The sequence below is a fragment of the Ips typographus genome, linkage group LG13, assembly GCF_016097725.1.
Source record: "Ips typographus isolate SLU linkage group LG13, UJ_Ityp_2.0, whole genome shotgun sequence".
Taxonomy (NCBI): Eukaryota; Metazoa; Arthropoda; class Insecta; order Coleoptera; family Curculionidae; genus Ips; species Ips typographus.
This window is the reverse complement of record NC_138434.1, coordinates 4,665,814-4,681,468: the sequence shown is the minus strand read 5'-3', so window position 1 is coordinate 4,681,468 and position 15,655 is coordinate 4,665,814. Positions and strand designations below refer to the sequence as shown.

The 15,655-nt window shown below is 38.6% G+C and overlaps 2 protein-coding genes across 2 annotated transcripts; one reads left to right on the top strand and one right to left on the bottom strand.

The window, feature by feature from the left end:
• The first annotated feature begins 1,639 nt into the window (after nt 1–1,639).
• Nucleotides 1,640–5,192, top strand: LOC145737307 (uncharacterized). Its single transcript, XM_081991940.1, has 2 exons — nt 1,640–2,603; nt 5,020–5,192. Exons 1-2 carry the CDS (start codon nt 1,640–1,642, stop codon nt 5,190–5,192), a joined length of 1,137 nt encoding a protein of 378 aa, XP_081848066.1.
• A 9,469-nt stretch (nt 5,193–14,661) lies between these two features.
• LOC145737305 (uncharacterized) lies at nt 14,662–15,219 on the bottom strand. Its single transcript, XM_081991939.1, has one exon. It carries the CDS (start codon nt 15,217–15,219, stop codon nt 14,662–14,664), a length of 558 nt encoding a protein of 185 aa, XP_081848065.1.
• Between the last annotated feature and the right edge of the window lie 436 nt (nt 15,220–15,655).

Sequence of the window (15,655 nt, the reverse complement as noted above, 5' to 3'; positions counted from 1 at the left end):
AAAAATTTTACTATTTAAAATCGTGCTTAAGGGGTGATGCAGCTCGGGTTATTCATTCAATAGAAGTAAATGATATAAATTATTAAATAGCATCTTAAAGAGCCAGTTGAAAGTTGGGATACGCTATTATTATACATGTTCAGCAATAAATTAGACTTAAATTCAAAACGAGAATGGGAGGGCTTGTGTATAAAAAAAGAAAAAGTAAGTTGTGATGAATTTCTAATATTTTTAGCTGAACGATGTCAAATTTTGGAAAATCTAGAAGCACATAATGTAGTCAAATTAAACAAGTTAATCAAAATGTTAATAATCAAATACATCAAGGTTCGGGTGATTTTTCTAGAATGAAAAGCCAAAAAAGTAGTCATGGTCTAGTTGTCTCTCATTCTGAAGAAGATAATAGCATTCCTAGCCCCCAGTATAGTAATTGCTTAATCTGCAAGGAATCAAAACATTACATTTATCAATGTCCAAGGTTTTTGGCTTTATCTGAAACTCAAAGGTTAAATGAAATAAAAAAATTGCATTTATGTTTGAACTGTTTTAGAACTAATCACCTGAGCACTCGATGTGCTCTGAAAGGTTGTCGAAAATGTGGCAAACCGCATAATACATTGTTGCATATCAACTTCAATCAGCCGAGACCTGAAAACTTCTTTTCTGCAACTGAAACTAGTAATGAAAGTTCTGCTGGTACTGTTGTTACGCACACAAGTTCAAATAGTGAAGGTGAAGTGTTGTTATCAACGGCAATTGTTTTAGTTGTTGATAGTGAAGGTAATGAGCATAAGGCTCGGGCCCTTTTAGATAGTCGTTCACAATCCAATTTTGTTTGTAATCAATTTGTATCAAAAATGAAAGTAAAGTGCAGTGACGTAAAGCTGTCTGTAGTGGGTATAAATGCCTCGGTTACCCAGTCCAGTAAAAAAGTGAATTTAGATATTAAGTCGTGTTTTAGTGAGTTCTTGGTGAATTTAGATTTTTATGTGTTAGATAAAATTACTAATAACTTACCTAAATTCCCAATAAATAAAGAAATGTTAAAGTTGCCATCTAACATTAATTTAGCCGATTCTGACTTCCATGCCCCGCCAAAAATTGATATTCTGTTAGGTGGATGTATTTTTTATGAACTTTTGTTGCATGGCCAAATCAGAACGGCCAAAAATATGCCTCTGCTACAAAAAACGCGTTTGGGATGGATTATTACTGGAAGCCTTTACCAAGAATAAAATGGCAAAAATAGTTCCCAGTCTTATTCAAATCAAAGTATTTGCAATTTAAGCAGAATTGATAATATCAATCAACAGATTGAGCAATTCTGGAAAATCGAAGAATTAGAAATCAAACCATTATTCAAAAAAGAGGAGAGAGATTGTGAAGAACTTATACACAAACTACGACGCATCATGAAGATGGAAAATTTATTGTCAGATTGCCTACAAAAGAAGGAATTGAGAATATTGGAAATTCAAGGCAAATTGCGGAAAATAGATTTTTCAAATTAGAACGGAAGTTACGGGCAAATGAAAATTTAAGAATTGAATATACCAGATTTATGAAGGAATATGAAGATTTAGGACATATGACCAAAATATTGATTTCTGAAATTGAAAATTCAAATTTAACCTACTACATGCCTCATCATGGAGTTATAAAAGAGGACAGTACCACTACTAAATTACGAGTGGTATTCGACGCTAGTGCGAAAACCGATAGAGGAATAAGTTTGAACGAGAAATTGAAGTCTGGACCTACCATACAAGATGACCTATTTTCTATACTATTGAGGTGGCGTCAACATGAAATAGTTCTAGGTGCTGATGCGGAGAAAATGTACCGTCAAGTCTGGATTAGTGAAGATCAAAGGGATCTGCAAAGAATAATGTGGAGACCTAGTTCGGATACACCAATCAATCATTATCGCCTAAACACCGTAACCTATGGAACAACTTCGGCGTCATTCCTTGCTATTCGAAGCCTTCAAAGAGCTGCAGAGGAACAAGAAGACTTGTATCCAGTTGCATGTGCTGAGATAAAGAAAAACTTTTATGTTGATGATTTACTTACAGGTGGAGCTACACCAGCCGAAGTATTAAAATTAAAAAATGAAATTACAACCGTATTGAGCAAATCAGGTTTTAATTTAAGAAAGTGGGTCTCAAATAGCCAGGAAGTAATGAGGTGTTTAGAGACAGATAGTCAAATAACTCAATATCTAGTGGACAAGGAGGTGACAAAAACCTTGGGACTGATGTGGAATATTCAAGAAGACACACTGCAATATGTGATCCAACTAGACAGAAATAGGATGTCAACTAAGAGGAATATATTGTCAACTATATCAAAAATCTTTGACCCTCTTGGGTTAGTGAGTCCCATAGTTGTGAGGGCAAAAATGTTAATGCAAAAGCTATGGATTGAGCGAATTAATTGGGACGAAAAAGCATCTCCAGAATTACACAACCTTTGGCGACAATTTTGTGATGATTTACCATTGTTAAATAATTTAAGAATTGAAAGACGTGCTATGATTTGTCAGGCTATTGAAATAGAAATACATGGATACTGTGATGCTTCTGATAAGGCATATGGGGCATGTTTGTATGCAAGATGTTCACTTGGCAATGGATTGTACAAAACATCTATTTTGTGTTCTAAATCAAGAGTCGCCCCTCCAAAAACTTTAACTTTACCAAGGTTGGAGCTCTGCGGCGCATTGTTATTATCGAGATTAATGAAAGAAGTTGTGGCAGCCCTTAGTGTAAAAATATCAAAAATTTATTGCTGGACTGACTCTAAAATTGTGTTGTCTTGGCTAGCTTCGGAACCTTCCAGATGGAATGCGTTTGTTGCTCATCGGGTTGCCGAGATACAAAATAATGTACATATCGATTGTTGGAGACATGTTACCAGTAGTAATAACCCTGCAGATCTAATATCCAGAGGGTGCAATGTGAACCATCTTATCCAGTGTGAACTTTGGTGGCAAGGACCTAGTGTTTTGAAAGAAGAGGGTTTATTTAATATCGATTGTGATGAGTTTAAAGTAGATTATACTAATTTTCCTGAACAACGCAACACTAGTCAGTGCTTTCAATTGGTAGTGGATAAAAGTATATTTTCTAGATTTTCTAGTTTTTTAAAGTTGCAAAGGGTTGTGGCTTATTGTTTCAGATTTGCCACAAATGTAAAAACCCCTAATAAAAATCGACTGTTATCAAAAGAGTTAACAACTGACGAATTAAATCATTCTTTAATTGCACTTTGTAAAGTTGCCCAATCGATGGATTTTTCTAATGAAATACTGGCTTTGAGCTCTGCTAAGCCCATTCCTCGTAATAGCAAATTGTATATTTTAAATCCAATGTTAGACGAAAGTGGAGTTTTAAGAATTAGTGGCAGAATTTCAAAGGCTCAAATTTACTATGATCAAAGTCATCCCATTATTTTAAATCGCGATAATTTTTTAACTACCTTAATTATAGAATACGAACATCGTAAAAACCTACACATGGGAGCTCAAAGTTTGTTATATAATATAAGAACTAAATTTTGGATTTTGGGAGGCATAAACACAGTCAAAAAGGTGCTGCGTAGGTGCGTTATCTGTTTTCGGGTAAAACCTAAGTTTTCAAGTACTCTAATGGGTGAATTACCTGAGCATCGTGTCATTCCAACTAAAGCATTTTATAACAGTGGTGTAGATTATGCAGGCCCTTTCTACATAAAATCTAGTAATCTAAGACGAGCTAAAATAACAAAAGCGTATTTGTGTGTTTTTATTTGTATGGTAACACGAGCTGTACATTTAGAAGTAGTGACTGATTTGTCAACTGAATGTTTTTTGAATGCTCTTAAGCGTTTCATCGCGCGAAGAGGCAAATGTAAAACCATATTTTCTGATTGCGGATCAAATTTTGTTGGCGCATCCAATGAAAGGCTTGAATTTTCTAATTTTTTATGTAGTGAGAAATTAAAAAATGAAGTAAACGCTTCTCTAAGTCAAGATAATATCTCTTGGAAGTTTATACCTCCACGTTCCCCGCATTTTGGTGGATTGTGGGAAAGTTGCGTCAAACAAGCCAAGTACCATTTGCGGCGCGTAGTCGGGAATTCCAACTTGACGTTTGAGGAACTGACGACAGTCTTTACGCAAATCGAAGCATGTATAAATTCCAGACCATTAAGTTCGTTGTCAAATGACCCAAAAGATTTTATGCTATTAACACCTGGACACTTCTTAGTGGGGGAGTCATTAACAGCATTACCAGAACGAGACGTGCAGAACATTAAATGTGGGCGTCTAAGTCGATATCAACATTTAACACAAATGGTACAGACCTTCTGGAGTCGTTGGAATAAGGAATGTTTAAGTGAGTTGATTAACCGTTCAAAGTGGCATCATTCAACTGGACCAGCAGTTAAAATTGGAGATTTGGTCGTATTGTCACGTTAAGGGTTGGTTGAGGGGGAAGAACACACAGGATTCCACAAGTAACCCACTTTATTAAGTAATAGTGCCTTAATGACTAGTCGGTAATTTTACCCCCGGATGGCCAAGACGGCTGGGAGCATGATGTGAACTGGCTAGGCTGAAGATACACGGAGAGCAGCGCTTTAGCGGTGGTGAATGAACCCTAGACTTAGGTCCGAGGGCATTCACCGAGCCGGCAAAGACGTGAAGAACCTAACAAAGGGAGGTAAGCTGGAACGGCAACTTAAGCTGCGCGCCCACACTATTTCCTTTGCTAGGGCTGATCTAGGGTGTGGCACTTGGTCACCTACTGCTCCACGTTAAGTTGCACAATAGGCGTACCCAGACTAACCCAGAGATCAGTCAGTGACTTCCCTCTGGGGAAGACCCCAGAGTTCGGTAATCTGTACGTGCTTTTGGTGCAGTATTTATACCCACATCATGACCCCAATTCGCCAATATTGCTGACACAAACATTGTACTGGGGGAGACCGGGGCAACTTAGGGTAACGGCGCCTAGTGTAATCTTTATGTTACAGTATTAAAGGACGAAAATTTACCGCCGCTGAAATGGTCGCTAGGACGTGTCAAGGAAGTGTTTCCTGGTAGTGACGGTGTAATTAGAGTTGCCCTTATAAGGACACAACAAGGTGAATTTAAGCGCGCCGTGGCAAAATTAGCTGTGTTACCTATGGATAATGATAGTTTTTAATAGAATAATGTTCCTAACCTAAGTCATTGTACTAAAGCATGATCTCTGTTTAAGTAGTTTCGTAGTCATTTAGAGAGAGAGAATTAGATGCTAAATAAAGTTAAAGTATAAGTAGTGTAAGTTAGTTTTATATTTTTGTTGAAAGCGAGTGCTTCCAAGGGGGGCGGTATGTTACGGTCCTGGCAGCGTAATAATTTTATTGTCCGCAAGGGGCGCTGACCGGAGTGATTTTGTAATGGTGGCACGACGCGGAGTTAGTTGAGTTTTTAGGTGTGTTGATAATCACATTAAATAAAGAATAAAAAGTAAACTTAGTAGTGTTTAATACTAGCAATACAACCAGAAATCAGCGGGTTATACCATTCCCCGTCACTAGTCGCCATTGTTTTCTGCCGTAAGAATATCGTTGTGAACTTTATTTCTGCCCTTTTGGCGTTATTGAGGTAAATAAATGCTTGTTAATTATTATTATTGTTATAAACATACCCTTATATTGCGTTTTATCGGAAACATATTTTGTTTTATTTCAATTTCAATGCGATTTTAATTAAATTAGGGGTTTTAGGAGGAAATAATTATACGAGGTCTTGCAAGTTTTGTTTACAGTGTTTACATTTATTATACGTGGTAATGCATTACTTTTTCACAAGCTTTTGAATAACTTCGGGTTAGTTCGTTAGTATTTTTGATACAAATCTTATGTGAGTTAATTTCGACAAACTGATATTATAAAGCTGACAGCTTTCCCCAATTACATTTATCCAATCAAATTCAAACATGCTTTCATAGCAAGCACTAAAAATTAAGAATAAATGTTTAGTTTTCTGATACCATAATAAACGCTATGGACGCTATTTAAAATGTAAAGATGTCGAGAACAAAGGGAACGCACGAAAAAAATTTTAGAAAATTCAAAAAAGATTTATGGAAAAAATTTTGCTCTTCAAAGCAACATTTAGATAATTCCATAGATATAGGAAATGCCGAAATCGTTTTTGAAGAAGACCTAAATCAAGCTCTAAATCAAACAGAGGTTTTTGATGCCTTAAATCAAGTTTTAAGCCAGCCTGAAAACGATCTATACCAAGTTTTTAATGATCTAGAAAAAAATCAAAATGGAATTTTAAATGTATCAGACTTACATGAGGATTTGGAGCAACCATATTATCCAGCTGTAAGGACGGGTAACTTTTTCCAAAGTGATTTAATTTATAATAATATTGATCTAGGTAAGTCCGAATCAAAACCCCCATAGTCACTCTGAAAATGAAGAAGAATTCATACCAGACACGAACATAGAAAGTAGCGATAAATATGATAATAATACTGACAATAATGAAGATATCCAGTCAAACGATGAAAATGACGAAGAATACATACCAGATTCGAACATAGAGAGTGGCGATGAAAGCGATGATGGAGATATCCAGCTAAACAAGGAAAATGTTGAGCCTGAGGCAATCGAGGCCGATGAAAATGCTGAAGAAAATTTTAAAAAAAGAAAGCGAGGAAAAACCCATCAAAGGCAACTAAATAAAAGACTAAGGATACAAGGACAAGATTACTTAGGATTTAGAAAATTAAGAAATCAAAGGAAAACGTTCAATGACACAAAGAGGGCCAAACGACACATAAAACAATAATTTTGTGATTGTGGCGACGAGAAGAAATCGTTACGAAATTGTAAATTAATCCCCGAAAATGACCGCGCAGTTTTATTTAACAATGTCTGGTCAAAAATGACGTGGGACCAAAGAAAGGTTTTTGTGTGTAATACAGTTACCTTAGAACAATCAAGAAATAGAACACCAGACTCAAGAAGAACGACAACACTAAAGTATACTTTAAAGGTGCATCACCAGATCATCCCGGTGTGCAAAAAAATGTACCTTAGGTCTTGGCGAATGGTCGGTAAGGAACTGGAACTTAAACGTTCACGAAACGGCCCACTATAAAGTTATAAGCTTAAAAATAAAATATATGTATTTGCTGACGTCATACGTTGTATACTCCGGTTTATACCTGCAACCGGCAATAAAAACAATGTGCACCTGCTAATCGCTAAAAGCACACTCCAAACTCCAATCCAATTCCAACACCTAAAAAATGATCGGAGGGAAAGCGTAATAATTTCTTGCATGCTTGCATCCTTGTTTTTTAATTCTTCTTCTCTCGAATCAAATAGCATTTTCTATTGGTGACCCTTTAGAGTATTTCCGTCCTGCTCTATATAATTTCATTAAAACAGTGCAGCCCAATACGAGTTTCGTTATAAACATATCAATGGAAAACGTCATCAATTTCAAAAATAAAAGTGATGGGAAAGAACACACGGCCTTCTCCACAAAAAATTTTATTCAAACCCCCCAAAAATGTTAGAGGGGTCGCTCGACATATGTTTCGGGCACATAAGTACCCATCTTCAGGAGCTAAAAGTTAGAAAGTCTACAATGTATTAACCCTAAATGGTTGAACCAAACATACCCCATATGACAAGGTGAAACGCCGGCTGTCTTTCTTCAAAGGGGAGACAGCGAGACCCAAATTTAAAAAATTAGTATGCCGTAAGGCCAAACATTACTGATGTGCTTAAAGAAGTTTAAAAAATCTGTAATTAAGACTAGAATGTTATATAAAATAGAGAAAAATACCAAAAGTTTTTACCTTATTCTGGAGAAAACACTAAAACTACATAATTAACATTATGTGTTAAGTAGGTCGGGGCGACCCTTAGAATTTAGAATTAAAACTTCGATCATTTTAACTAATGCCCGGTTGCACGAAGCTAACAGAACAAAATGGGCGATAAACGTTCTAGAATTTACAAAAAAGTTTTTTCGTATCAACATCCGCAAAGCGAAGCCGTTATTTTGATGGCGGGGGGATGGCGCAGAAAATAGTTGCAATGAACAACATAGGCGGCACAGCGAAAGCACCCGGCAACACCGCCCCCAGTGCCAGACGACAAAACGAAAGTCGACGACTTAATGTCAAAAGCGTCAACAGCGCAAACTACCGTAGATCGAGGAGGGGACCAAGAGATATAAACAAACATAAGTGAGGTTAAGGCTATAAGCTGGTTGAACACATTGAAAAATACATTGAAAAAAAAAACTGTAAGAAAGGCAAATCTGGGAGAAAATTGAACACTAAATAGTGCGTGCAGACCTGGGAGATGAAGCAGGTGAACAAATGTCCAGAGCATGTCAACAAGATGCTCGAGTGTGAACACAATGTCCAAAAAAGAAGAAAAACTGAGTTTAAGGAAGGGGCTATTAGAAGTTCAAAGATCTGAAGAATGGAGCCGAGGTGTGGTTTAGCTGGTCATTGAGGCAGGTATGCCCGCCACTCTGAGAGGCCTTGTTAATCTCGAGGACCTCTAAGAGGTTCAAGAGATTATTCTTATCACAAAAATGTAAAGCCCTGAAACCTTGTTCAATATTAAATGTATGTTGATTGTAATAGAGATGTCTAGCAAAATGAGACTTTATGGAGTTTGCATTAAGGTTGGGGTTGTTGAAAAATTTATCTGCCTCTCTAATATGTTCGTGGATACGAGTGGCGAACCTCCTACCAGTTTGGCCAATATAGAGTGCATTGCAGTTGGGGGTGCAGCAGGAGAGTTCATAAACTCCAGATCTGTGAAGTGTGGGTGTTGTGTCTTTGGAGTTGCAAAGGAATTGGCGTGAAGTGTGTAGGACTTTGAAACAAATAGTGATGTTGAGAGGCTTAAATATGTTTCTTAATTGTAGGGAAACAGGGCCTAGGAAGGGGATAGAATAGTAATTTGATATTTTAGGTTCATCAGTTATGAGTAGATTCTTGTTAATGAACTTGTTGAAATGATTGTAATAAATCTTGTTGAACAGAAAAGCAGGGAAATCATTATTTGTGGCTACGGTCTTAATCCAGGAAAGTTCCTCGTTAAAACAGTGTTGGGTCATGGGAATACTAAAAAGGCGGTGGAAGAAAGAGTTTAGGGCTGCTACTTTTTGGTTGAAGGGATGGTTGGAATTGTAGGGGATTAAGCAGTCTGTAGAAGTGGGTTTATGATATATGGAGAACTCTATGTGGTCACTGTGTGAGTCTCGTAAGGAGTATATCAAGGAAAGGTAGAGAATTTGCTGACTCCAGCCCCATGGTGAACTTGATTGAGCCATGAAGGGTGTTAAGGTAAGTGAAAAAATCTCCCAAATCATCTAGGTTGCCATCAAAGATGCAAAAAATGTCATCTACATAACGTCTAAAGAAAAGGATTTTGTGAAAAGAATGGTAGAGTTTAAGTGACTGTTCTAGATTAGCCATAAAAATTTCAGCTAGGAGGGGAGAAAGACAAGAACCCATGGCTAAACCTTTAATTTGTGAATAAAATGAATTGTTGAATTGGAAAAATTTTGATCAACCAATAACACTAGAGCCAACAAGTCCTCCACTTGGAGAGGGTCAAGGTTGGTGTCCGGTGACAAAAGGTTTCGGACTAAGGGGATGCATTCTGTAGGGGGGATACTCGGAAAAAGGTTAGACACATCCAAGGAAACCATAATACCAGTAGGGGGAATTACCAGATTTTTTAGTTGTAAACACAATTCATTAGAATTTTTAATAGAGTAACTGCTCTTAAACTGTGTGGCTTCCAAGATTATATCGTTTAACCAGGAGGAAAGGCGGTGGCAAGGGGAACTGCAGAAGGAAACAACTGGTCTAATAGGGATATTGGCTTTGTGGATTTTGGGAAGACCATATAATTTAGGGATTGAGGGATTAATGGGGATAAGTTTAAATTTATTAAAACCTAAAGGGGCGAGTGTGGAGTTGGTTCTATTGATGATAGATTTAAATTTCACCAGAAACCTCTCCAGTGGGGGAGTTTGTAAAGGTTTAAAAGAATCGGAGTTGAGAAAATCCAAGACCTTGTCCACGTATTGGTCTCTATTCAAGACCACGACACAGTTACCTTTGTCAGCCTTGGTTACGACTAAATCGCTGTCCTTGAGCTTTCTTCGTAACGTGGACAAGTCCCTGATTTCATGGGGTGGGGGGGGAGAGGAGGTTGTGTTTAAAGATTGTTGGGAAAATTTGTTGAGTTGGACCACACAGGATGATCGGACCATACCTTGTAAAGCATCGGGAACGCCCATCAGGATGACAGTTGGAGAGGTTAAGTGTACGAGGGTGGAAAACAAAATTGGAAGTAGGGATGTGCTGGACGCCGAAGGTGCCGTAGAAAATGTTGTTGTTGAAGGGGGGGGGGGGGGGGGTGAAGTAGCATCTGTAGGGGAGCATTCGTCGTGGTGGGAGTATGGCGGGGTGAAAAGGGTTGAAGTGTTAATGTTATTGTTAGAAGTGGGAAATGCAAATGAACTTAAACGCGTTAGTTTGTTATTTAGGGTTCTAAACTTGTTATCTCCCAGATCGCACACATAGTCAAGTAATGAGGAATGTAAATGATCAAATTCAGCAGGGTGCAATACACTAGTCAGTTGAAAATAAATCAGCTTAAGCTTAAGTTCCAAAGAACTCAATCTAAAGTACAAGCCAATTCCTTTGCAACTCCAAAGACACAACACCCACACTTCACAGATCTGGAGTTTATAAACTCTCCTGCTGCACCCCCAACTGCAATGCACTCTATATTGGCCAAACTGGTAGGAGGTTCGCCACGTTGTGTTTACAACTAAAAAATCTGGTAATTCCCCTACTGCTATTATGGTTTCCTTTGATGTGTCTAACCTTTTTCCGAGTATCCCCCCTACAGAATGCATCCCCTTAGTCCGAAACCTTTTGTCACCGGACACCAACCTTGACCCTCTCCAAGTGGAGGACTTGTTGGCTCTAGTGTCATTGGTGCTTGATCAAAATTTTTCCAATTCAACAATTCATTTTATTCACAAATTAAAGGTTTAGCCATGGGTTCTTGTCTTTCTCCCCTCCTAGCTGAAATTTGTATGGCTAATCTAGAACAGTCACTTAAACTCTACCATTCTTTTCACACAATCCTTTTCTTTAGACGTTATGTAGATGACATTTTTTGGATCTTTGATGGCAACCTAGATGATTTGGGAGACTTTTTCACTTACCTTAACACCCTTCATGGCTCAATCAAGTTCACCATGGGGCTGGAGTCAGCAAATTCTCTACCTTTCCTTGATATACTCCTTACGAGACTTAGTGACCACATAGAGTTCTCCATATATCATAAACCCACTTCTACAGACTGCTTAATCCCCTACAATTCCAACCATCCCTTCAACCAAAAAGTAGCAGCCCTAAACTCTTTCTTCCACCGCCTTTTTAGTATTCCCATGACCCAACACTGTTTTAACGAGGAACTTTCCTGGATTAAGACCGTAGCCACAAATAATGATTTCCCTGCTTTTCTGTTCAATAAGATTTATTACAATCATTTCAACAAGTTCATTAACAAGAATCTACTCATAACTGATGAACCTAAAATATCAAATTACTATTCTATCCCCTTCCTAGGCCCTGTTTCCCTACAATTAAGAAACATATTTAAGCCTCTCAACATCACTATTTGTTTCAAAGTCCTACACACTTCACGCCAATTCCTTTGCAACTCCAAAGACACAACACCCACACTTCACAGATCTGGAGTTTATGAACTCTCCTGCTGCACCCCCAACTGCAATGCACTCTATATTGGCCAAACTGGTAGGAGGTTCGCCACTCGTATCCACGAACATATTAGAGAGGCAGATAAATTTTCCAACAACCCCAACCTTAATGCAAACTCCATAAAGTCTCATTTTGCTAGACATCTCTATTACAATCAACATACATTTAATATTGAACAAGGTTTCAGGGCTTTACATTCTTGTGATAAGAATAATCTCTTGAACCTCTTAGAGGTCCTCGAGATTAACAAGGCCTCTCAGAGTGGCGGGCATACCTGCCTCAATGACCAGCTAAACCACACCTCGGCTCCATTCTTCAGATCTTTGAACTTCTAATAGCCCCTTCCTTAAACTCAGTTTTTCTTCTTTTTTGGACATTGTGTTGACACTCGAGCATCTTGTTGACATGCTCTGGACATTTGTTCACCTGCTTCATCTCCCAGGTCTGCACGCACTATTTAGTGTTCAATTTTCTCCCAGATTTGCCCTTTTTACAGTTTTTTTTTTTCAATGTGTTCAACCAGCTTATAGCCTTAACCTCACTTATGTTTGTTTATACCTCTTGGTCCCCTCCTTGATCTACGGTAGTTTGCGCTGTTGACGCTTTTGACATTAAGTCGTCGACTGTCGTTTTGTCGTCTGTCACTTGTGCGGGCGGTGTTGCCGGGTGCTGTCGCTATGCCGCCTATGTTGTTCATTGCAACTATTTTCTGCGTCATCCCCCTGCAATCAAAATAACGGCTTCGCTTTGCGAATGTTGATACGAAAAACTTTTTTGTAAATTCTAGAACGTTTATCGCCCATTTTGTTCTGTTAGCTTCGTGCAACCGGACATTAGTTAAAAATTTTAAGATGATTGAACTTTTAATCCTAAATTCTAAAGGTCGCCCAGACCTACACACATAATGTAATGTAATAAATTTTTTAAACTTGGGTCTTGCTGTCTCCCCTTTGAAGAAAGACAGCCGGCGTTTCACCTTGTCATATGGGGTACCTATATTAAGGATTTTTTTATATTGTAACATAGTAATTACACTACGTTCCGTACCTGCATTTGCTTCGGTCTCCCCCAATACCGACTTATGTAAACAAGATCGGTGAATTGGGGTCATGATGTGGGTATAAATACAGCTTCAAAGCACGTACTAACCACCGAACTCTGGGGTCTTCCCCAGAGGGAAGTCACTGACTGATCTCTGGGATAGTCTGGGTTCACCATCTGTGGAGCAGGTGGTAACCAAGTGCAAGCACCCGGGAATCAGCCTGTTAAAGGAAATAGCACGGGCGAGCAGCATTAGTTGCCGTACCGGCTTATCTCCCTTTAACAGTACCATAGCGTCTTATTCGGCGTGGTGAATGCCCTGGGACACTAGTCTAGGGTTCTATTCACCCCCGGTAACCTCAACAACCATTCCCACAGACACACCGCACATCATGATCCTCGCCTTCTTGGCAATCGGGGGAGTAAAACCATTGTAGTTTTATCTTAAATAAAAGCGGATTACCTGTATACCTGTGGTTTCCATCTTCTGAGCTACCCCTTAACGTGACATGGTGGAGGTGCCTCGTTTGATCTCGGACTACTGATCTTCATATCAGTAGTCACACCCCAGCTCTGCCCCTGATGCTACGACCCTCCAAAAAATGAAGATGTTGAAGATTTTGACCAGTTTACTGGCTCGCATTTGCCTGAATCGAGTAGGGTAAAGTCAAGAGCGACCTGGAGGACGCCCTAAAGCAACAGTCTATGCAGTGCAGAGGAGCACAATAATATGTATAATTTGTATTAATTTAGTAAAGGTAAAATTTAACTGAGTAATTGGGTATCGTAGAAATAAGTATATAATTTGCATAGTTGCAGTTTAGTAATAACATTGTCTCAATTTTCTGCCAGTGACGCTATTTCTGACCTAGGTTCTTTGCTGAGACAGCAAAATAGTGCAAGTATCGTGTGTTTATTTAAAACTAGGTCAAGTGCAAGTACATGTTATAGGATTCTTTGTTTATTAATTAAAAAAAAATATATTGTTTATTTCAGTGGCCACCGGACGACCTGGTTGCGTCTATCAACGAATTGCCATATCTTTTAAGGAAGTAAAGCAGCAAGTCTTGGAGAAGCTGACATCTTCAGATGGGTTCTACTTACACCCGTGTGCACCCGGAGTCTTTAATAAGTCGAGCTGAAGAAGCATCTCCAAATGGGCTTACGTTAATTAGGAAGAAGTATACATGTCCAATGATAGGTGTGCTAAAGGAGCACGCAAAAGGACACAGTATGAAGAAGTAAAGCTAAGCGATGAAGTTTGCCGCTGAAAGAATACAGTGCCAAGAGACGGCACTTGGTACGAGGACATGAAGCCTAGGTGAAGCGTTTCCACTTAGATGATGGTGCCCAAAGAAGTGTACAATGCAATGTGCAGTTGACGTAAATTTTGGACAAAAAGGAGAGCAAGAAGATAGACGCAACACAAGGTTGAAAGGTGACCCAAGGAAAGGATTAATAATTTTTTTTTTGTGGCTGAAAACATTATCTAGGAATCGAGAAGTAGTTTTAAGAGAAAAGTGTTTATATTTTTAGAATAAAGTTTTTCCCACACCCTCTCTAGCAAATAAGCAACATCGGTTAATTTTAAGATTCATATGAAAAAAGGAAAGTCGAGAAGTTGATTTTGTAATATAGAATTTTAGTGTTCGGGGCGAACACTTTTGGGGGAGGGGCATGTGTTATTAGTAACTTTTCAATAATAGAACCTTTAGACTGTGGTTAAACATTAGATTTTATTATAGTTAGGGTGAACAAAAAACATAAAAATAGCAAAAAAACGTTCGCGCGGTCACAACCCTAATCTTGGCAATGTGCAAAGCTTGGCAAAGGATCGACGAACCACCCCATTCACCGTTTTCACATCAGCTACTCGTGGTACTCCATCTGCTCCAAAATGAAGTTTTTGGATCCGACCCAAAGCCCACTTAAGTGGTGGAGATTTGTCATCTCGTAGCAGTACCAATGTTCCTACTTGTACTTTAGCGTTGTTAACTTTCCATTTCACCCGGCACTGTAATTCAGACAAGAATTCCCTGGTCCATCTTCTCCAGAAATGCTGCTGAACTTGTTGCATTAGTTGAAACCGGCCAAGCTTATTTATGGGTATGTCCAAAACATCGGGGTCTGGCAATGACGTAAGTGGTCGACCAATAAGGAAATGGGAAGGAGTTAATGCGGAAAAATCGTTGGGATCTGAGGAAATCGGGGATAATGGACGGGAATTTAAAATTCCTTCTATTTGCACTAATACTGTGTAAAACTCCTCATACGTTAAATGTGCGTTTCCTAAAATCCTTTTCAAATGTTTCTTTGTTGCTTTAACCCCAGCTTCCCAAATTCCACCCATGTGTGGAGAAAATGCTGGTATGAATTTCCAGTTTATACCTGTATTAGTAATAGATGCTTGTATTTCTGTCTCATTTGACGATAAAAATTTAGCCAATTCAGAAAGCTCAGACTGAGCTCCAATAAAATTAGATCCGTTGTCTGAGAATACCTGGCTGGGCTTTCCTCTACGAGATGTAAAACGACGAAATGCTCCTATAAAAGCGTCCTTACTCAGGTCTCCAACCAGTTCAAGATGGATACATTTTGTTGTAAACCATATGAAAAGAGCTATGTAAGACTTTATCAATTTCGCACCGCGCCCGGACTTGTTCTTTATCAAGATAGGTCCGGCATAATCCACACCTGTCACAAAAAAGGGAGGAGCTGGACAAACCCTATCCTTTGGAAGATCTCCCATAATAGGAAATTCTGTCACAGGGTTAACTCTAAAACAC

Excerpts from the sequence above, each read along its gene's own strand:
- LOC145737307 (XM_081991940.1), top strand. The coding sequence starts at position 1,640 with ATGCCTCATCATGGAGTTATAAAAGAGGACAGTACCACTACTAAATTA. Across the intron at positions 2,604-5,019 it reads TGATAAGGCATATGGGGCAT|TATTAAAGGACGAAAATTTA; the intron begins GTTTGTATGCAA and ends TTTATGTTACAG.
- LOC145737305 (XM_081991939.1), bottom strand. The coding sequence starts at position 15,219 with ATGGGTGGAATTTGGGAAGCTGGGGTTAAAGCAACAAAGAAACATTTG.